This window comes from Plecotus auritus (genome assembly GCF_963455305.1).
Source record: "Plecotus auritus genome assembly, chromosome: 3".
In the NCBI taxonomy this organism is placed as follows: domain Eukaryota; kingdom Metazoa; phylum Chordata; class Mammalia; order Chiroptera; family Vespertilionidae; genus Plecotus; species Plecotus auritus.
Genome location: NC_137772.1, coordinates 129,059,495 through 129,083,468, shown reverse-complemented (window position 1 = coordinate 129,083,468; position 23,974 = coordinate 129,059,495). Strand labels below are relative to the sequence as shown.

Here is a 23,974-nt window from a genome sequence, read left to right as displayed (position 1 = left end):
GGGTGCTGCCACTCTCAGAAGGCTTAGACACCCTAGAGGGAGCTCCAGTGTTGCTTTAAGATAGTTCAGCTGGTTGTTCCACACTGAAAATGAATGACTGGATGGATGGATGGATGGATGGATGGATGGATGGATGGATGGGTGGATAGACATGTAAAAGTAATTAGCACATATGTGAACATATGAAAGTGCCTGACACCTAGTGTGTACCCAGCTCATGTTTATTTCCCTTTCCTTTTCTTCCCTTCTCATCCCAGCTCCAACTCCATGGATTTCCATGGAGGTTTCTGGGGTACAGAGGAGGTGGTTCTGTCATCTGGCATAAACATGAAAGCTCTGACCATCATGGGGATGGGCCTCTGTGGCTGTCCGACAGCCCCCTATCCCCCTTCCACAAGTTTTCTCAGGTTGCACTATGCCCTTTTATAATATGTTTCCTTTTCAACACTACTCTGATGTTCATTTTAACACAAAGTAACCTAATTTTAGAAGATTGGAGGCTCCCACACATTGTGATTTGTACCTGGGTCACAACCCCTAGGCAGTCTCATCCCCAGACTATCTTTATGATGCTCCAGTGGGTAGAAAGTAAAGGATGGATGCCTGCCTCTGAGATGCTGATTCAATCCGATCTCTCCATTCCCTTCCCACAAGTGCCACCTGACCTGGGCCTGCATCCGCACACAGGCCAGTGGTTCTTAAACTTCACATGCCTCAGAGACACCTGGAAACTGTCTGTAATGCACAGTTCCAGGCTGCATAACCAGGAGATCTACTTCAGTAGGTCTGGTTGGGGCCCAGAATTCTGCATTTTTTTAACTTTGCATCCTTAAGCTGCTTCACTCCAGGGGGAAGGCCAGTACCCACTAAATGTCTAGGGGATCCAGAAAGAATGAAGGGAGCACAGGGACATGCATGGACTGACCTCTTCCTGCAGAGCTACCCATCAGGCTCCCAATGCCCCCCTCTCGGGGCACCCTTCAGCAGCTCGGTGGAAGGAGGAGGGCCTTCCCAGGCGATGCTCACTCTACAATGTGGGTGGGACTGGAGACCTTCAGTGAGTTTCACCTGACCTGGTAGAAGATGGGAAAATAGGTCTGGGTGTTCTGAGTTGAGTGCTTCCTGGAGGTTGTGGACGGGCCTGTCCTGCTTAGAGGACCTGTGGGCCTAATGCCACATGGACTGTTGTTTTGTGGCTCCAGGGAGAGATGGGCTGAGGGTCCTGCAGAGGCGAGCAGTGGAGTGTGAAGAACCAGGCAGCAGCCGTGGCTTGATGGGGGCCATTAAGGATCTGCACTGGGGATGGTTGTGGGAGAAAGCAATCAGTGGTCCGGGAAGCTGGCGAATCAGCCCAGAGTTGGCTTGTTCTAATTCAGCCAAAGAGTCTGTCCTGTTCAGTGAGGGCTCCCAGGGTCAGGAGCTGCAGCCTTAAATGCAAAGGTGGCAGAGGGAGGAAAAGACTACCTACCTCCCGCCCCTGAGAAAAGAGATGAACCTCTTTCATTCCTCATCCACATCCCCATCCCAGTGCCTGTCTCCATCCCGGAAATGCTGATTTTCACTGCTAACCTGCTCTATGTCTTTGGACAGAATTTTATTTTCTCAAGAGAGAGTTCAAATTTTTGGACGTGTGTATGTGAGCAGTTTTGCCTGTTTTAGCTGCTGTTGAGAGATTGTCAGTGTCTCAAACACTTCACAGCTGTGTGCTTGCTGTTTTGGAGAGCTCAGCTGGTACTCTGCCAGGACTGTGTTGTCTCCAGGGTTTGTTACCTTGAATCATGGCACACTCCTCTTGCGGTCCGGTCCCATCCCTTTCTCAGCACCCTTTCCTTTGTCCAGGCATTGTTTCCCTTTAGATCAAGACATTATGGGTTGTCTCCTGAGAAGGTACTATGACATGTTAACTGATTAAGTAAGATGTTTCCCCCCAAATGTATAATTTTTGACCATTATAATATTTACACTTTAACAGAAGACATTTAAAGACTTAAAAACAAACAAAAAACCTAATGCCCAGTGCATTGGAATTCTAACCATGAAACAGACTTTGGAGTTACTAATTTGTTTTGGGGGTCCTACCCTGTGTCCCCTTAACTCCTCCCATGGGGGTCAGGATAGCATTCTTCTCCACCTTTTGTGAGAGTTGATGGGGCAGAATTTTATAAAAACCCCAATCTAACAATTTTCTTTTTCTCTCTCTTCTATTTTTGTTTCCTAGGAACGAGTGGAGTATCTCTTTCTCATCATTTTTACTGTGGAAGCATTTTTAAAAGTAATAGCCTATGGACTTCTCTTTCACCCTAACGCTTACCTCCGCAACGGGTGGAATTTACTAGATTTTATAATTGTGGTTGTAGGGTAAGTACAGCTATCCTTCTCTACCTCCTCCCCTCACCCCTGCCGCCAACCAATGCATATCTCTCTTTCCTTCTGTGTTTATATTCCTTTTGATCTGGTCACAGTGGCTCTGGGCTCAGGCAGAACAAGAGGACCTACTAAATATCTTTTTGAATTCAGACTTTCTCCAAAGGGAGAGGAGCCATTATCTAGGAACCTTCTCACCACTACTCCCACATAAATACACACACACACGCACACACGCACACACGCACGCACGCACGGAGTTGAATCTGAGTTCTTCTGATGGAACCCAGGGTCCTTCATGCAACTTAGGACAGTCCTCTGCTTAAGGTGTTTTCTTCCATCTCCAACCACATCTGGCCTGACAGCACCTCTGACCAATCTCCCTGCTGTGTCACTGAGCAGATTTAGTTCAGCTTGACTGTAAGCATGCAGTCCCGGGCCTGGTTGGGGCTGGCACACAAGCGCTATGGATGCCCCCTCTCACCTCTGCAGTGAGCTTTGTTCTGTGGCGAAGGAAACCAGGCAGCTTAAGACAGGTGGGTGAGAAGAAAACAGGGAACTATGAAGGACCAAGATGATAAGTAGCCAAACCCAAATCAAACACAGCCTCCCCCCTGACATGCTGCTGGATTTTAATATCAGATAAGGCAAAGTCAATCTATGCTTTTTTTAAAAAAGCATTGTAAGAAATCTTAAATAAAATTTAGAAGTGATCTCCTCATCAAGGAATTAGTAACATCACAGAATGATTCTCTAGGAAATGTTTCTACCTAACAAGCCTACATCTGCTGTGTGAGATGTAACTTACTAGCACACAGTTGTTGAGGTTCCTACGACTCGGCTGTTTTCTAAAGGGAGGGTCCCTTTGCAGCAAGATTTCACTTTAAGAACAAGCTGGCTTCTTTGAGCCCATGGAGTGGTCAAGTTGTAGCCACCTTGTGTTTCCACTGCCTTGGAGTTCCGACAGGCTTCATTGTCAAGGTCAATATGTCATTTGGCTCTTACCCCAAGAAACTATTTTCATGAATCCTTTTGTACTGTCCCAGTGAAGACCAAGGCCTTGCAGTTTCTCCAGAGCCACTCGATGCTTGTGATCTCATGGGAGTGTCTGGTCTTTCCTGAAGGAAATAACACAGGGGCAAATCAAGGTCAACTGGAAGTTATGTTCTTGTCTCTGGCCATCTGGATGGCTTGTGAGGGTTGTTTGGAACTGTTTTAGAGTTTTTACTTGGTTGTCCTTTTTGCCTGACCAATGAGTGACACACTTCAGCCACATTAACATCAAGGATATTTGGGTGGCTCGAGGAGCACTAAAATCAGAGTATTTGCCAGAAATATATCTGGTTCCAGAGGACTCGGAGCGAGGAGGTAGTTATATGAGAGATTTTGCCAGAATTTCATGCCAGAATACACAACGAGTGACTCCACAAATGCCTTGAATTAACTCAGTAAAACATAGCAGAGGGCCCTAACTGGTTTGGCTCAGTGGGTAGAGCATCAGCCTGCGGACTGAAGGGTCCCAGGTTCAATTCTGGTCAAGGGCATGTACCTTGGTTGCGGGCACATCCCCAGTGGGAGGTGTGCAGGAGGCAGCTGATCGATGTTTCTCTCTCTTCGATGTTTCTAACTCTCTATCCCTCTCTCTTCCTCTCTGTAAAAAATCAATAAAATATATTTAAAAAAAAAAAAAAACATAGCAGAGGTCTTTAAGGTGGGTTGTTCCAAATGTCCCTGAATTCTTTTTAAATCCAGCATCTTTCACAAGGCCTCAGTCTCCTGGGAACTTTTCATACATGTATGGAAAAGAGCTCCAGGCTGAGCTCGGGTGCTTCTGGGAGCCATGGAGAGACGAGGTATCTTGCTGGGACCAATTTTGTTTAGGCAAAGACACTGCTTTCTCTCATGTTTATGAATGAATTGGAGTTGACCCGATACAGTGCCATGCTCCATTCACGGCCTTAAATAGAGCACAGGAGGTGAGTACAGGCAGCACCAGTAGGCATCCAACAGGAGCCCTGGGAGCGGGGAGCAGGTACTGGCCGCACCTGCGCACTGGGCAACCCTGCTCATCTCCAGCTTGTTTAGATGCCCCTGCATCCCTTGTACTGCTTCTCCTTCTCACAACCACAGAGGGTGGACTTCTTGTGGGTCATCTATATTCTGGTCACATCTCCCTGGGGTCTAGACCATTGAGCCCAATGGAGAAAGACAGGCATTCTTCCAAAAGACACCTCTAGTTGACTCTTTAAGCCTTTTGCTCATTTTGTGGTTCAGCATGACCCTTTGAGTTCTTCCCCATTAATTTCATGCGTGGCCATGTTTGGGACCTAGTTTCTCTTCTCCATGGGCACTGGACCCGGGGGCTTTCCATCCAGTCTAAATCTCAGCCAATCCTACTGACTCAAAAAATGGCACACATTCCCCCCACAGAAGGTGTAGCTCAACCACCTCTCTTCAGCCATGCCTCCCGTTCCTACTGTCTTTACAGTATTAAATGGGTATCCCTGTTTCCCTTGCATCTCCTGGTAAATATCTGCTCTGCTTGGCACCCCCCACAGCTATTTAGGGGAAGGTCTCTCCTGGCCTCCTTCAGGTCAGGAGAGTCTGCCTGGGGGTGCCCCCAGGGAGGGGCGCACCTGCCTGCTGCCGGAGGGCTAGGTCGAGAGCCATTCTCTCACCTCTGCATTGCCCTTCTGGTGGCTTATGATGAGGCATTTCCTTCCTCCCACAGACCAGTCACATTTCCATCCTAAAGTGGGGTTAGCTCCTTGGTATGATGGGAGATGCTGCTGCTGAGTGAACATGGAGAGGACTTCAGAGGCCTCTGTGAGCTGCCCTGCCCCCAGCCTACCCTTGAGAACTCAGGACTCGCAGTAGCTCCATCCGCTCCAGTCATGCTGCAGCAGCCACAAAGCCTTCTGTCTCCCTCCTCGTGCGTTGGTCCTGCCTCACTGAGGCCTCTGGAGCCTCATTGCCCTGTTCTTTTGAAAGTTCTAATGTTTTAGCTAAGGAACCACCATACACACCTCCTATAGAAATCGCCCCCTCCCCAAGCATTGGCATCTGAACCTAGCCCTTAGGACAGGTAGGCACCAAGCCTGGTTCCACCTTTACAGTGTCTAATGAAGAGAAACACAGCAGTCCCCACAGGCCAAGGAAAACATCCCCAGGCCCGTCCCTGCATTTCCTACCCCTTTAAAACTAAAGGCAGACACTTAACGAAGAGTCTGCATCAAGTTGGAGCAGGGGTTAAAATACAGGAAAATTGTCTACTCTCTGCTCCCTTCACAGAATAATATATGGTGAACATCTTGTACTCCGATAAGCATATTGCTTTCTTTCAGGAAATACTAGCAACCAAATCTGGTTTGGATTTGGAATGCTATCTGGCCAACTTGTGAACGGGTCTCCATTTCCATGATCTAGACTTCAGTGGAAAGAACATTTCTCTATGGAGAAAGGAGCCCGCTCCCCCACCCTGGCAACCACTGCCTGGGATTCCAGGCATCACCAGCTAACATGTGAAGCCATCAGATTGCCAAGCCGAGCTGAAAGAATCATGGAGCACAGAGAGACTTTAGATGTGGTCTGGCCAGGGTCATCTAACTCCTTTTAGCTGCAGAACCCATTTTCAAACAAAGCCTTACTCAGAGGCCCAATGCAAATCACAGATCAAAAGGAGCCCCCTGTTAAATATGGGGAAAGGATCCAGAACCCCAGTCACTCACCTCTGGCCTCGCTGCCAGAGATGTCCCCAAGGAGTTCCATGGAGCACAGTTTGAAAATCCTTAACCTAGACCTACCTCATCATTGCTGGGCCCTGCCTGGATCTGAGCTTCTGCAAAGCTAAGCCTGAGTTCATGTCTGGTAAGGGAACCCAGTTTTCATACCTGGACTTCCATCTTGACCTCAGGCCCTGGCCCAGCACACTCTCTACTGGCAATGAATCAGTAGACATCTCAAGGTACAAAGGACAGAAATTGCCCCTGTGTACCCTTTTCTCTATTGTTCTTGGTTACCACAAAAAGTCTCAGTCTCCCATCCCATGTAGGCTGTGCGTCCTCTGATCTGCACCTGTCTCCCCTCCACCCCACTCCTGAATCCTGCCCACTGTGCCCTCTGTTACCCACAGTCCATCTCCACTCAGGGGCAGCAGACGTTTCTATAAAGAGTCAGGTATAGCCTTTCAGCTTCGTGAGCCCTGCAGTCTCTGTCCCAGCTGTTCAACTCTGTGGGGAGAACACAGCAATTATGTAAGGGAAGGGTGTGGCTGAATTCCAGTTAGACTTTATCTTCTGACCCCTCCTTTCACTATCTGGCTTTAACCTGAGGGTCCTGCTCCCCGATTGCAGTCTCTAAGGGTGGCCCATTGCCCTCCCAGATGCTTCATTCCACAGCCCAGAGGTCAGGAGAGCGGCCCCGATTTCCCCTTCTTTTTGCTTTCTGACCACTGTTCCTCCCAATAAATCCTTCACTTTTGATGTTTGTGTCATCGGACACTTCTATGGTCCACATCTTCTATTGCTGTCCTCTGCAGACCTTTGAGTCACTCCACATTCCTTGAGGAGTGAGCTCTTGGCTCACTCCCACTCTCCAGCACTCACTGCTCCACTGCTGCCACCACCTTCCCCGCTCTGGGAGCTTCTTCCCTAGGGATCCTGACTCCATCCTATTTCAGCTTCCCACTCCCATGGTTATACCAATATCCCTGCCATTCCCTAATAACTACACCCTCCCTATAATCTCAAACCAAACATTCTACTCTAAGCAATACCACCATCTTTCCAGCTCACTCCCTCTAGCACTTACCTCCAACAATCCATTCATCCTGCCACATCTGTCTGCTCCTCTTCCCATCATGTGCACTCCTCCTTCCAACTGGCTTAGATGCCACATCCCATCATTATAATCCTTCACTTGCATTTATTCTCAACTTGTATTCCTCTCTTCATTTGTCTTGCTCACCAATCCTGATCAAATCCAACTAGATGGAGATTTTTGGTACCTGAAGCTGTGCCATTGAAAGAGGGAGAGACATATGCAAAGTTAAGCTAATGGGTCTCACTTTATACTCATGCCCACCAACCTCAAATAGGTCAACGGTGATTCTTGGCAACCATGCTACATGTTCCTACTCACTCTTCCACTTTCTAATGATTCTTTAATGCCCTTGCCTTTCTCTTCAGTCTTCTAATACCTCCTCCCCTTTCACATTTTTAGCTACCTGTTTCCCTGGGAACACAGATGCAACCAAAAGAGAATTTTCATGCATTCCCACAACCACATCTGTGCCCCTATAATGTGCCTCCCAACCTGAAACGTGATAAACCTCCCCACCTCTATTTAAGGCCAGCATCTCTAAATGTGCATTAGGTCCCATCCTGCCTACTGAAGGACATTGGTCCTTTGAGTAATTGTTCCCTCTGTGTCTGCATCATCAAATTATCCATATCTGTTAGATGAGTCCCATCACATTTAAAAATGCTATTGTATCTTAATTTAAAAACAAACAAAACACTTGATTCCATACCCCCTCTGAAAGCTACCATTTTCCTCTAATCCCTTTTATAGGAAAATTCCTCAAAGGAGTTGTACAGTAGTCACCAGACACATGTGGCCATTCAGCACCTGAAATGTAGCTAATCTGAATTCAGATATGCTGTACGTATAAAATACACAGTTGAGTTCAAAGATTTATAACAAAAGACAGAGGGACAACTATCTCATTTAAAATTCTTTACTTATATTTATTACAGTTAAAATATTTTGCTTACGTTGGGTTATATAAAATATATTGCCGAAGTTAATTTTACCTGTTTCTTTTTTATTTTTTTTAATGTGGCTACTAGAAAATTTAAATTATGTATGTGGCTCACATTTGTGGCCTGTATTATATTTCTATTGGACAGAGCTGTCCATTCTTCCTTTCTCTAGTGCTCCTTCTGTTCTCATATCTATTAGGTTTTTGTCCTCATCACTCTATCAAAACCTGTTTGCATGGTCTCATTGGTCTTCATATTACTAAATTCCATGGTCAGTGGTCCATCCATGTATCTGTAGCACTTGACAGTTAACCACTGTCTTCTCATGACCAGTTCTTTCACAGCCCACCTTTCTATCTATTTGTCTCTTTTATTGGTTTCTCCTCTCCTTCACCCCTCAGTGTTGGAGCCCCAAGGTTCAGTCCTATCACATCTTCACTTTCTACACTAGCCTCCTAGGCAATCTCGTTGGATTTGACTTTAATACAATCTGTACAAGTATCAAGTGTTTGTCTCCAGCCTGGAGTCTCCACCCCCCAGAAGTCCACACCCAATAGAGCCTACTAAGACATCTATTCAGATGTCCAACTGACAGCTCAAACTGCACAAAGTTCAAAATAGAACCCTTGATGTGCATCCCCCATACCTCATCTTCCAGTTGCTCAAGCCCAAACTGTTGGAATGGTCTTGATTCTTCTGTTTTTCTCACAATTCACATCTGGTTTAGGAGCCCATCTCATCACATCTTTCTTAAAATAAATCCAGAATCCGACTATATCTCATGACCTCCAACACCACCACCTGGTCTATGCCTCCCCACCTGAATTAATATAGCAGCCTGCCCTGGTCTTGTCCCACTACAGGCTATTCTTCCCACAGCATCAGAGTGATTCTCTTAAAACTTTAGTCAAATCATGTCACTCACCTGCCCAAAACTACCCAGTGCCTTCTGACTCAGAAAACGGGTAGGGCTCCCTCCTTCCTCTCCCACTGTGCTCCATTTACCTGCTTTGCACCAGCCACCCTGCCACTTGTCCCTCTAACGTACTGCCATGCTGCTCCCTCAGGCCCTTTGCACCGACTGTTCCCTCTGCCTCTTCCCATAGCTCTGTGTCCACTCCTGCATTTTCTTTAGGTTTCTGCTCACATGTCAGCCTAGGAGCGAGTTCCTTTCTTAGTCTTTTGATGTCAAACAGGAAAGCTCCCACCCTGGCCCCTCCAGACCCCCCTTCATTGCTTCATTTGTCTTCTTAGCATTTATTACTCTCTAAGTCTGATATACATTTATTGATTATTTGGTTTATTGTCTGACTCCTTCACTAGAATATAAGCTCCAAGAGGGGGTAAGGGCTGTCTATTTTGCTGTGGCCTTAGCATCTAGAACAGTGGTCAGCAAACTCATTAGTCAACAGAGCCAAATATTAACAGTACAACGATTGAAATTTCTCTTGAGAGCCAAATTTTTTAAACTTAAACTTCTTCTAACACCACTTCTTCAAAATAGACTCACCCAGGCTGTGGTATTTTGTGGAAGAGCCACACTCAAGGAGCCAAAGAGCCACATGTGGCTCGTGAGCCGCAGTTTGCCGACCACGGGTCTAGAACATTACCGGGTGCATGGGTGTTTGTATTTGTTGGAGGGATGGACATACAAGCAGAAACACAGAGCAGCAGGGCTGCAATTTCCATGTCTTGGTTACATGCCTTAGTGTGTGTTTTTGCTCCTGCTGGAAAACTTACTCATTTGATCATTTATTCACTTGTTCATCATATTTCCTTGGAGCATCTGTTGTGTGCCGGCACAAAGTAGATTTCCTTGGGATCATTTACTTGCACCCAGGTACAAATCAAAGATGGGGAGGAGAAAGCACGTGGTTCCAGGCCACATGAGGGCAGGAGCTAGGATATCATGGAGGGGCCAGAGGGCACCCCGAGGGGACGGGGGGCCTGGCAGCAAACTTCATTTGCTTTTCACTCTGTCTAGGGCTGCCCAGCTCATAGAGCCAGATGTATTCTCACAGCTCTGTGATGGCAAAGGGCCTGCCTATGGCCTCACTCAGACTTCTCTAGGCAGTGGCTATGCCCTGTATACCCACATGACGCCTTGTCACCTTCCAATGGCAAAGACCCTCCTGGGCACACACCTCAGCACTTGCTCCTGAGGTGGAGATGGTCACAAACTGCTCTCCCAGGCCTCCTTCAGAGAATTCAGAGCCCAGCTGGGCAAAGAAACACTGTCTGACAGCTCCTTCTCTCCTTCCTCTCTTTTAGGCTTTTTAGTGCAATTTTAGAACAAGCAACCAAAGCTGACGGGGCAAACGCTCTAGGAGGGAAAGGGGCTGGATTTGATGTGAAGGCGCTGAGGGCATTCCGCGTACTGCGCCCCTTGCGGCTGGTGTCTGGAGTTCCGAGTAAGTAGAGCCATTCTTCTTATGTTGTCAACACCCTCCACTTTCCTTCGCCAAATTGCCAAGAGCACTTTGCAAAGGAACCTGATTTCCCAATAAATGGAGGTTTTGCCTAAATGAGATCTTTTGCTTTTAAAAACCCAGCTCTGATGTGAGTCCATTAAAACACACTGTGGTCCAGCTCCTGTAAATACCTGGAAAATAAACAACAGCACTCACAGCCAAATGAAGACAGCCTGCACAGACCAAACAGTCCTGTGGCCAGCTGAGCGCACTCCCAGGCTCTGGGCTGGGAATTTAAATACATTTGTGGCAAAAGCGCCTGGTGAGCAGAGACAGCTAATCCCCAAGGCTCGCAGGGTATTTGAACCAATGGGATTAACTCTATTCTCTGTATTTTGCCAAAGAACAATCAGAAGCACCAGTGAATGTTCTAAAAGTTTAATTTTGCCGTTTATTCCAGTCCCTCCTCCTTTCATGTCAAATGAGGCATCTCCAGCCTCAGAAGCCCTATTAATGGACTCTGCCTGTCGTGATGAGAACTGGCTTCACCCGAAGGGTGGAGGGTTTTCAGTAATCTCAAACAAGCAGAGGGTGTTAGGGAGATATTGTCCATCAGGACACCAGTCACATGGACAGCCCCCTCTAAGGTGCCCCTAGAATTCTGCCCCATTAGGAATGAGGCCCAGGCACTGAACACAGCAGCTTCGGGCACCTGCATCAGCTCCAGCAAACCCAGCCCATGTTGCTTCTGGGGGCTAAATCAGCTTTTGGGGAGCTTATCCTTCTTCTCATTGTTTGATTTGTGATATCTGAGCATAATTCTGGACTTGTTTGCAGAGAGTTTACACTCTCAAGTCAACTCCATCAGATCTGGCTCAAGACTTAAGGCAGAGGAGGTCCCTATGACCAAGCTGGAAGCAAACTAGTTTGGGGGTGGGGGTGGGGTCAGGAAAACAAAGAGGTCCTCTGAGCACCCAGCCTGTACCACCTACACCAGGAACAGAGCTCTTAGTGACATTATGCTGCTTGGTGATATATCTTAGAGTCATGAAACCATAGAAATGTGAAGGACCTCATATTAACCTGTTCAGTCCTTTCTTTCTTTCTTTGTTTTTTCTATTTTTCTGTTCAGTCCTTTTTGTGTATGCACAGAATAGTGAAGAGATCATCTCCAAGTAACTTAACCAGCAGCAGAGCATGGTTAGGACCAGGTCTCCCAACTTTCTAACCAGCTCTTTCCTACCACACCACAAGACCTCCTGGAAAGAATTAACTCTTGATTGTCTTAAACTTGTACACATATATCCTGTCTCTTCAATTACATTATAAGTCCCTTGAAGCCCAGAACTGTGTCTGATATTGTCTCTGATTCCTGTACAATGTCTAAATGGTCTCTGTGCAAGGCAGGGAAGTATACTTGGTAAATGAAGCAAGAATTGGACTGTTTTCTTTGCAGTGAGGCCTCCTGGGCAAGGCTTGCAGCCTGTCTTAAACTGCACATAGAGCTAAATCACACAACACATGCAGAGCAGATTCTTTCTACTTGGCCTTAACCACTGGGGCATGCAGGGATAGAAACATTATATATGATGGCCAAGACCCAATTCCCCTTTTCTGAAGCTTTAATTATTTAGGTTTTCTTGGTCAACAGCCATAACTCAGTAGACCAAAATCAAGGGTGAGAAGGCAGGGTGAGAATGACTTTGAACATGACTTTAAGGAGCTTATCATGAAGGTGCAGCCAACATGTCAGTGATGGGAATTATGCATTGATTCCAAACTTTAGCTAAACAAGCTACAATGGACATAATGACTCTTACCTGTTGTATATGTGCTTATTAGGGGCCCACAATTTCAGAGCATTGTGGTGGGTATGAGGACAAATCATAAAGAATAAAAATGGCTCTAGCCGGTTTGGCTCAGTGGATAGAGTGTCAGCATGTGGACCAAAGGGTCCTGAATTCAATTCTGGTCAAGGACACGTACCTTGGTTGTAGGCTTCTTCCCAGCCTGAGCCCTGGTTAGGGCTTATACAGGAGGCAACCAATCGATGTGTTTCTTTCACATCAATGTTTCTCTCTGTCTTTCCCTCTCTCTCCCACTCTTCCTAAAAATCAATGGAAAAATAGAATTGGGTGAGGATTAACAAAACAACAACAACAACAACAAAAGAGAATAAATATGGTTCTGTCACTTGAGGAATATGATACTCTAATAAAGAGGATATCAGTCAGCTTTTACCACAGGAACAAACAGTCCCAAACTCACAGTGATTTAAAACCAGGAACACGTGTACCTGGCCTGTGGGACGCAAGGATGTTGGCCCGCTGAGCTGTGCTGGGCTCACCAGGTTCCGTGTGCTGTCTGGTGCAGCCCAGGCTGAGAAGCGTCCAGCATGCAGGCCATGTTGTTTTCATGGCAGAGGGCAGACAGATGCTCACAAAGGGCTCATAAAGCTAACCACACAGCATATTTTGTTTTTGCTCAAATATGGCTTATATCACAGCTGCTCACATTCCCATAGCCAAAGCAAGTTACATAGCCATCTTTGTCCTAAAGATAATGGAACAAAGAAATATATCGTACTTACAGAGAAGCATGGGGGCATAATTGTGAACAAGTAGTACAATCTGTCACAAAGGGATTGAGCAGAGTGTTATTAACAGAAATAGTTACACTAATTACTGTAGTACAGAGATTTGTAATTAGAGATGCATATGGCTGAGAACCCTCATGGTTTAGTGCATGAAAAGGGAGAATTTGATAGAGTAGTGGGGGCTCCACTGTAGAAGAAACTTCCTTAAGAAGTTGTCTTGTCTCCACATGCATTTGCATACTAGTAATGGTGGAACTGTACTGTGGTCAGGGAGAGGAGGTAACACTTTTTGGAATTCTCTCATCAGGAAGATGAAGGCATGATAAAGGCCCTCAAATACAAGGCCCTGGTTTTACGTGCCATGCAGTTTAGGGAGCTATTTTGTGTCATTAAAGATGATGACACTGAGATGGTTTTGCAGTTGTGGGCAGCCTTGCAGGTGACTCCAGGCTTATGCATGGCACTAACAACTGTGTCTTGTTTTCTGTAGGTCACCAATAAAAAGAGAATGGATCTTTTTTGAGCTTAAAGAAAGTGCCAATCCAGCCTTCCACCCTTTCTCAATGGAATAGTGTCTGTGTGGCTTTTTGAGAAAGTATGTAGCCCAAGGTGAAGAGGTGCACGGTACTAGTTTAGATGATATCATATAGGAAAATATCAGCAATATCTCTTATCCTACAAACCTAGACAAATGCCTCCTTCTCCAATTTCTCATAACAAGGTTGTCTCCTTTTATACTTCCACAAAACTCTTAAAAAAAAACCCAAACACCCCACAGTTGCCTTTACCTGTTATCTCCAATTCTCATCTTTCCATTCTCTCTTGAATCCAGTGCAGTTGGGCTTTCTCCCTCACTACTGCGCCCAACATCTCTGCTGAAGCCCCGCGATTTCCACGTTACAGAGTCTGGTGATCACTTGTCTGGTGCAGTTTTGCTTGATCTATCGGCAGCTTATCTTTGAACCACTGTGATCACTAGGCTTTTGGAATACTGTTGTTTCTTAGTTGTGCCCTTGCTTCACTTGTTTTCCTTCTCGGGCATTCGAGGAAATCATGACTGCGATCCTGGTTTTGTGCTCAGTAAGGCTGCATGGTTTAGGGGTTGATTTCACTGTGAATATAGAAATGAGTTGACACTTTTGATGAAATTCTGTGTAATTGCAAGATCTTTCCGTTTTGTTTCATCGAGACTCTTCCACATAAAGGAAATCAGCTCCACTGCCTGTGCAGCTCCATTCGTGCTGCTGTAAGCACAGGTGGCACCAAAGGACAAGCCATATGGAACAATAAACACTACACAATGAACATGAACAATAAATATGGAAGGTTGTGAATAAATATTTGCCTTGTGTATACATATAGGGAATGCCTTTGCTTGTGGAGAAATAAGCAAGGGGTCATTTCCTCCTTTCCGTACAATCCCATCTGCCCTTGAGAGAAGAACTCTCAGGAGTGGACTGAATAGAGGGAGCAGGCAGAGGGAGGTGAGAAAGTGTCTTTTGGTTTTGTGAGGTCTTTGACAAAACGCACAGCAGCCCAGACTGGATCCAACACTGAAGGGGATTGAAGGATCAGTTACCTTTATGCAAAACCAGCAACAGCCTTGGAAAACACCATCCGCTCACCAGGAACACTTATCGAGCACGTTCTGTGAGCCAAGCATAAGGCAAGGCACTGGACTCAGAGATTAATAGGATACTAGCCCCATCTGTCAAGGTACTTGATGCTTTGGACTTTTCATGGGATACATGTTTTCCTATGATGTGAATTTGTTTAAGGTTAGCTCCTTCTCAGTTAAAAGTATTATTTCTGGAGGCACACACAATAGAAAACAGCTTGTTATTATACAAGGGTTTGCTTCCTGATTGAAAAGTGAGAAGGAGCAGTGAGGACCATGTGTGGAGAGGGGTCAAACTCTTTTTTTCTGTTTTCCTTGCTTAGGTTAGGACTGTTTCCTGACAACAAATCAGCACCGATCAGTTGACAAGTAGCTGATGAGTGGACACCAATAGAAGGCACCAGGAGAGACTTAAGACAGTTGTGAGCATGAGCTCTTGAATCAGAATGCCTGGCTTCTGCCACTGACTTACTCTGTGACCTTGGAGAAGTTACTCAGCCTCTCTGTGCTTTAGCTTCCTCATCTAAAATGGGAATAATAATAGAACTTATTTCATATGTTGTTAGAAGAACTAAATGAGTGCAATGGCAGTGTTAGCTAATCAGTTACTAGCCCTGGGGGCAGCGGGGGGGTGCCTCAAACATTGCCTAGCATATGGTGAGCACTCAGTTAAATGGTGGCTGTTACATACTATTACATTATGCATGTAAAGAAGTATATGGTCATTATCAAGACCAAACATCCTATATAATAAAAGTCTAATATGCAAATCGACCGAATGGCAGAACGACCAGTCGCTATGATGTGCACTGCCCACTAGAGGGCAGAAGTTCAACACAGGAGCTGCCCCCTGGTGGTCAGTGCACTCCCACAGGGGGGAATACTGCTAAGCCAGAAGCCGAGTTCATGGGTGGCGAGCACAGAGGCGGTGGCAGGAGCCTCTCCCGTCTCCAGGGCAGCACTAAGGATGTCTGATTGTCGGCTTAGGCCCACTCCCCACTGAGGGCTCCCAGACTGCGAGAGGGCACAGGTGGGGCTGAGGGAACCCCCACACGAGTGCACAAATTTCATGCACTGGGCCTCTAGTAAAGAATAATCGAGAGATAAATATCAACTTGAGACAAAACAAAAACAAAAACAAACAAACAGAGTGGCATGTGCATGATTATTTGACTTGCATAGAAAATTAAATGGATTCAAGGGGCAAGTTTCCCAGTGTTTGAGATGAGCCTTGAGGCTTATGTAGAAGAGGTAGGGATGGAAGTGGAAGGGCATTTGGGGTGAAAACCTCCTTTGTTTGTGTCACCAATACAGGCCAGCCCAGGCCTGCACATAAGGCTATGCATGAACCAAGCCACAATGGAGGAGGAAGGAGTGAGAACCAGATGAGAAAAGTCAGCAGGGAACAGACTGGTGGGTCCAGAATTCCAAGCCAATAGGCAATTTTCTAAACAGCCACTGATGTTCCCTCTCCATTAGAAACATTTAAAAGACTGCACTGTAGAGAAACAGCTAAATGTCTCAGAAATCCCCTAACCAGTGTTAGAATGGATAGTGGATCTTGAATTCCAGGGAGATTCATTAATCCACCCTGGATACAGCAAGCTGGTAGGAAAGCTGGTTCAGAGCCAGACCAGAGCAGCCATGCTCTCCCGCCCTGCACTCCTCCCCATGGGCCGGGGCTGGACACCTTGCTCTTGGAGCACTCTGCTAGCTCCAATGCTGCAGGACACCTGTCACTCTCTTTATTGTTCATGAGGGAGTGGATCCTCCTGCTGCAAAAGGGAAAAACTCGCCCAAGTACTCACGTGACCCACTCTCATCCTGCATGCAGATTTTCCTCCAGAATGGGTTCTCCCCTCCCGGGGCAAGTAACTGTGAAACTGGCCACACTGATTAGCTAACGCTGCTGTTGGGGGCATATAAGAGCTGCTAAAAACAACTTTTCTGAGTGTTTTCACGCTTTGATAGTTCAAAAGTAGCCATGCCATCTTGCCTGAAATTTGCTCTTTGGTAAGTTGGGCCACCATGGATTCGCAGTCACCATTACTACTGCCAGGACAGTGTCCTGTGGCCCAGGGGGAAGCCCGTGCCGCTGGGAGGGCTTGAGAACCAGAGGTGGTCCCCCGAAACAGTTCGTCACTCTATTTGTATTTACAGACACCTCACCATGCAGATTTGAGCGGGGGCGGGGGAGGGGTGGACGGGGGGAGAGGACCTACCTAGAGCTGATACTCAGAAATCAAGTAACTCGACCCCCCCGAAATTGACACTTTGGAAACTGAGTCCCAGAGAGGATCCACACTGCTTCCCTCCTCACCCCTGCTTTTTCCATGGCCTTTGTCATCATCCTCTCAGACCAGCCTTCATTCCTGGTTAGTGTGACTTAACTCCCTGAAGCGTCCACATGCTGCAGGTGCCACAGTGCCTGTAAGTGAAGGGGGCAGAAGACTCCAACCCCAGCCCTACTTTTTCTCACAACCAGCTCGGTGGCCTTGGGCAGGTTCTCTTTTGGGACCTCTGTTCCACATCTGACTTGAAGGGCCTGGACTGGCTGGCTCCTCATCGTCTTCCTTGCCCACACCCTCCTCTCCACACCAGCTAATACCCCATTGCCTTTGGCAGGCCTTCTTGCCTCTCCACCCTCTGCTGTTTACCTCCTTTCATTTCCTTGAATCTGCACTTTCTATTTTGCTTCCTGTGCCTTTTCATCGCTTTTGTCCTAAAGAGGTCTTAAATGTCAGGGGACCTGAGACCAAAATGAGGGGACAATTATAAGGCCACTTGCAAGGACAGGGGCATGAGCAGAGGGCCACCCATAAGTCTATCCCTCACTCTACTTCTCAGAAGGCCACAGGCTGCCTACTCCCACTGTGCACTCCATCCAGAAATCCTTTCTGCCGCATCTTCTAGGCCCACTTCTCTACCACTTCTTTCACTGATGCAGGAAGTAATAAAACCTTGTTCCCTACATTCATCTCATGGTGCTATTCCTGAAGTAGAATGTCTGATATCTGGTCCAACCAAATTCCCTTTCTACAGACAGGAGCGCTGCGGCCCAGCCAGATAAATGGCTTTCTCAAGGTCACACAGCTACCTGGTGGTAGGCAGGCAGGACTCAGTCCCTGCACCATCTGTGGAAGACTGATGGCAGTCACGACGGGACCCTCTGGTTTTGTAGTCTTTGGAGGTTGCAGTGCTCCCTCTGACACATTGGTTCACCGCCACTGCAAGAGGCAAGCAAGCCCGGGAGTGTCAGTGTTCCCTCCCGCCTTCCTGCCCCAGGCAGCCCTGGGTTGGTGTTTCCTAAGGCCCCGCGCAGAGCCCTCTGGGGCAGATGTGAACAGCATGACCTCTTAACATTCCAAACAGGTTGCTGGCTGGTTTTGCTGCGAAGAGTCTGAAGTTAGATCCCTGTTGTGGGCATGCCTTGCCTATCAGACACAGAACAGAATTTAGAATAGGGCCCCACACTCCCTGCCCATCTCCCAACCCCTTTCATATTCCCTGCACCTAGTGGTGCTTGCCCTCCCCCACCTCACTCAGCAGGATTCCTGATCCTCCACTGTAGCCATCTCTCCACTGATTCGCCACCTGTTGTCCCCCTCCCGCCCAGGTGCCTCCAAAGGGGCCCTAGACTGGATTTCAGGGGCACAGGTATAGTCCCAGCTCTGCTGGCAACCTTTCTGTCCCTTGCTTTGTGCTTTGCCTCAGTTTATCTACAAAATGAGATTAAAAATGGGTATTGTATACACAGGAAAAATATTTCACCTGTGAAGTCCCATGAGCTTCTATCCTCCTCTTGAAGAGAGATGTTATGGATTGTGATGAGCCACAGCATGAGGTAGTGAGAAAAGACACCCAAATGCAGCAAAGCAAGTTAATGTAAACAATGGGCATATTTCAGAAGTTCCAGTTCCTGCTGTCATGCAGTTTTACTGAGAAGTTATTGACTATCAATAACAGACTGTGACTAACCTGGGAAAGTCTCTATTACTTGGTGCTCTACATACAGCAGCTTACAATATGATGATAACAAAGAATGCATCCAATCACACAGTAACTTCTCAAATTTACCGAAGTGCACAGACATTCCGCCAGTGATGCAAAGGTCCCGTTTTATTTTAGAATGAAATGTGGTGGTGATAAATGTTAGGGTTATCACCAATTAAAAGCCATATTTAGCATCAGTGCCAGGCTTTCAAGACCTTTATTGGTTGATTAATCGGCCCCACAGTGCAGGAAGACAGAAACATTACCCCTAATTTATAGATGGGCACATATAGTCGCCACTGCTTCTCCTAGACGAGAGTAATGCAGATGGGCTAAAAGGGTAATGGAGATGGGCTCAGACTCTTCCAGCCAGTTTCCCCCTGAAGCATCCCCACCCCTGCTGTTGGGAGGAAAACAGCTCTCTCAGCAGGGTGTCCACCTGGCTTTAAAGAGTGAGGGCAGTTGATATAGTTCCAGCATTGGTTCCTTTATGTTTTGAGGGCTCATGAACCCCTTTGCCACAGGATCTGAAGAAAAATGGTATTATTGCCACCTGAGGGGCTTGTGATGACGGTGGAGGCACTCCAGGCCTGCCAGTGAGGAGGCCAGGGCTCTAAGTCTGGCCTGCAATGTGACCTTCCCTTTTGACCTCTGGCCCTCATTTTCCTCATCTGGGAAATGAAAGGGTTAAACTGTATTAGCCCTAAAATTCTTCCCAGCAGTGTCATTCTGTGCTTCAATAACAGAGAATAAGTAGTGAGCTGAGAATTTCCTAAGTCACTAATTCTGTATGTAATCAAGGCTAGGGTGTGACATTGGACAGATGCCTTCACTCTTGTAGAACCTCAGTACACTACTAGTCAGTTCAGAGGTGGGAGAATATGTCACATAGTAAGTCAGTAATATTTACTAAGCACTGACTATGCACCTGGGCCCTGGGAGAGAGAGCTTCTTCAACTCAGGAAGCTCCATGATGGATTCTCCCTCATGCCCCACCCTTCCCTAGAGACCCTCCAACATGAAATAACAGCCAGCAGCAAGGTCACTATAAAATAATGGTAATGATAAAGGCCACTTAGGCATACCAGTGACCCATGTTGGAAAGAAAAACAAGGGGAGAGGAAGTGAAGATACAGTGAGGTCAGCGTCCCATGAAATGATTAATACACAGACATGAGCCCCGTGCACCTATTACTCTTGATTCATTCCCTCTCACTGATCCATGGCACCTAGTGGTCGAAGACATAGGTAGTGGAGTCCTACTATCGTGGTTTCAATTCCAAAGCCAATTATTAGCTATGGGCCTCGGTTTTCTGACCTTAAAACAGAGTTAAAATTGCAATTACCTCATGGAGTTGTTGTGAGGATGAAATAAGTACGTGCTTGTCAAGCATTTAGAATTGTGCTCAGCGCATAGAAGCATTTAGCAAATGTAAGATGTTAGTATTCCTATGGGTACAACTTCTTTTCTACCTGTCCCAGGCTCCAAGTTAAACTGATTTGAGGAAGAGGGACTTTTACACTTGATTTTTAAAAAATTAACCTTATTGAAGTATAATTCATATTCAACAAAGTGTGCAAATTTTACCTGTATCGTTGGATTTTTAATAACCTTACAGCAGTGTAATTTCATTTACCCAGCCCCCTCCTGTGTGATGGTTACACATCTTTCACATATACATGTATTATAAACCCCACCCAACAGTGTTAATATTTTTTGCCTTAAACAGTCAGTTGTCTTTAAAGTGAATTATGGGAAAAAAATAAAGCAGTATTTTATATTTACTCACTCATGCACCATTTCTGGTGCTCTCCATTCCTTTCTGTAGATCCAGGTTGCCTTCTGGTATCATCGCCCCTCACCCTGAAGCACATCCCCTAGGGTTTCTATAACACAGGTCTGATGAATTAGCTCAGCTTTTATTTCTCGGAAAATGCCTTTACACCATCCTCTTTTTGAAGTAGATTTAATTAAGTTTATTGGGGTGACATTGGTTAACATTATTTACATTTCAAGTGTACAGTTCTATAATGCATCATCTGTGTTGTGAGCTCACCACTCACAGTCTAGTCTCTTTCATCACCATACATTTGACCCTTCTTCATCCTCCCCACACCTCTTCTCCCTCTGGTAACCACCATTCTATTGTCTGTGTCTATGAGTTTGTTCATTTGTTTTATATTCCACATATAAGTGAAATCATGTGGTTATTGTCCTTTTCCATCTGACTTTTTTCACTTAGCATGATCCTCTAAGACCTATCCATGTTGTTGCAAATGGCAGTATTTCATCCTTTCTTATAACTGAGTAGTATTCCATTATATATATACTAGAGGCCCGGTGCAAGGATTCATGCACCGGTGTGTTCCCTTGGCCTGGCCTGCACCCTCTCGCAATCCAGGACCCCTCAGGGAATGTTGGAGGCCCAGTGCATGGATTCAGCCTGATCCCTACAGGCCAGGCTAAGGGATTTGTGCATCTGGCCTCTAGTATGCATATAAGATATTTGGTTAATCTCTTTCAGCCCTCCCCCCTCCTCCCTTCCCTCTGAGATTCTTCAGTTTGTTCCATGTTTCCATGCCTGTGCATTGAGTGTCTGCCCCCTGGTGGTCAGTGCACATCATAGCTACCGGTCGAATGGTTGAATGGTCACTTAGGCTTTTATATATATAGATATATATTACATCTTCTTTATTCAGTCATCCATCAAAGGTTGTTTTCATATCTTGGCTACCATGTATCATCCTGCAATGAACATAGGGGTGCATATATCCTTATAAATAAGTGTTTTCAAAATTTTCAAGAAGATACCCAGACGAGGGATTGCTGGGTCATATGGTAGCTCTAGTCTTAATTTTTTGAGGAACCTCCATACACCTTTTCATAGTGGCTGTACCAATTTTCATTCCCCCCAGTAGTGTATGAGGGTTTCTTTTTATCCACATCCTCTCTAATACTTATTTCTTGTTTTCTTGATAATAGACATTTTAACAGATGTGAGGTGGTATCTCATTGTAGTGTTGATTTGATTTTTCCTTGTAGCTAGTAAAGTTGAGCATCTTTTCATATATCTGGTGACCATTTGTATGTCTTCTTGGGAAAAGTGTTCAAGTCCTCTGACCATTTTTAAATAGGATTATTTATTTGTTTTGTTGTTGAGTTGTGTGAGTTTATTATATATTTTTTATATTAGACCCTTATTAGAGGTGTTGTTTGCATATATCTCTATACATTTGGTTGGTTGCCTTTTTGTTTTGTTGATTTGTTTGTTTGTTTTTGTGTGCAGAAGCTTTTTAGTTTGATATAGTCCTGTTCATTTATTTTTGCTTTTACTTCTCTAGCCTTTGGGATCAAGGTCATAAAATTCTCTCCAAGACCAAGATTCACAAATTTAGTACCTGTTTTCTTCTGTGTTTAGGTCTTTGATCCATTTTGATTTAATTTTGTGTATGGTGTCAAATAGCAATCTAGTTTCATTCTTTTTAATCTGGTTTTCCAATTTTCCCAACACCATTTATTGAAGAGGCTTTCTTTTCTCCATTGTATGTTTTTGGCTTTTTAATAAAAAATTAGTGGTCCATATACATGAGGGTTTATTTCTGGGTTGTTAATTCTGTTTCATTGGTCTGTGTGTCTGTTTTTCTACCAAATACCATGCTGTTTTGATTATAATAGCTTTGTAGTATAATTTGAAGTCAGGGAGTGTGATACCGCCAGCTTTGTTCTTTTTTTTTCTCAGGCTTGCTTTGGCTGTTCAGGGTATTTGTGGTTCCAAAAAATTTTGAAGATTTTTTTGTTCTATTTCTTTTAAAAATGCCTATGGGATTTTTGTTGGGGATTGCATGAAATCTGTGTATTGCTTTTGGTAATATGGCCATATAGGTGGATCTTGTGCTGTTATTTTAATCCATTTAGTCACTCCTTGTCTTTTGATTGGAGAATTTAGTCCATTGATATTTTTTTAAATTACTGGTGGATATGTACTTGCTGCCATTTAAAAACATATTTTTTGGTTGTTTTGTAGTTCCTCTGTTTCTTTTTTTCTTTTCTTTCTTTTTTTTTTTTTTTTTTTTTTTTTTTGCTTTCTTCCCTTGTTCTTTGATTACTTTCCTTAGTATTATAGATTTTTGTTTTGTGATTACCATGAGGCTCACATATAACAGCATATATATGTCTGTTTTAAGTTGATAGCATCTTAAGTTTGAAGGCATTCTAAAACTCTAAATTTTTGCTCCCTATTTTATGTTTTTGATGTCACATTTTACTTTTTTTTATTTTGTGTACCCTTTAACTGATTATTGTAGTTAGTTATATTTACTCCTTTTTTCTTTTAGCCTTCATATTTGATTTATAAGTAATTAACCCACTTATGGAAATAATATAATAGTTTTAAATAATAATATAAAAATAAACTGTGCTTCATGTACTCACAACTGTAAACCTATTTTTGCCCTACCCTGTGTATACATATATATTTATCTTTAGCAGTTAAATTTATATTTCTTTTTTTTCTTGTTACTAATTAATGTCCTTTATTTATAGCTGAAAGAAGTTTTGTTAACATTTCTTGTAAGGTTGGTTTATTATTTTTTAAAATATATTTTTATTAACTTCAGAAAGGAAGAGAGAGAGAGAGATAGAAACATCAATGATGAGAGAGAATCGTGGATCGGCTGCCTCCTACATGCCCCTACTGGGGATCAAGACCACAATCTTGGGCTTGTTCCCTGAGCAGGAATCGAACTGTGACCTCCTGGTTCATAGTTTGATGCTCAACCACTGGGCCACACCCCTGGGCAGCTTTTGCTTTTTTGTAACTCTTTTTCTTCAGTTCTGAATAACTGCTGGGTAGAGTATTCTTGGTTGATATTTTTTCTTTTAGCACTTTGAATATATCACGCTACTTCCAGCTTATCAAGTTTCTGCTGAAAAATCTCCTGGGAGTCTCATGTGGGTTTGAAAAATCTCCTGATGGTCAAATGGGGGTTCCCTGTATGTAACAAGTTGATTGTATCATGCTGATTTTAAGATTATCTTTTTGTGTTTAACTTTTGACATTTTAATTATAATGTGACCAGACAATCTGGAGGTGTTCCCTGGGCAACTCGAGACTGGTGTATAAGCGCCTTTTGAGGAGGTACCAGATGGCTGTAGTGAGCCAAGGGAGACCACAAATATGCACCCACCAGCCTATGTTTCCTGAGAGCATATCCATGCCTCTAAATGCAT

At 44.9% G+C, this 23,974-nt stretch overlaps 1 protein-coding gene across 5 annotated transcripts in view; it reads left to right on the top strand.

The window, feature by feature from the left end:
- CACNA1C (calcium voltage-gated channel subunit alpha1 C) overlaps positions 1 to 23,974 on the top strand; it is a gene marked incomplete at both ends in the record, with an annotated part of 717,827 nt that overhangs the window by 483,566 nt on the left and 210,287 nt on the right. For 4 of the 5 annotated variants that reach the window (XM_080661205.1, XM_080661203.1, XM_080661204.1 and 1 more), the window contains 2 exons: positions 2,219 to 2,358; positions 10,398 to 10,537. In XM_080661205.1, the coding sequence (XP_080517331.1) occupies positions 2,219 to 2,358; positions 10,398 to 10,537 (280 nt within the window). Of the gene's footprint in view, positions 1 to 2,218; positions 2,359 to 10,397; positions 10,538 to 23,974 lie in introns of those variants that run through there. The other variant, XM_080661202.1, reaches the window with a different exon arrangement.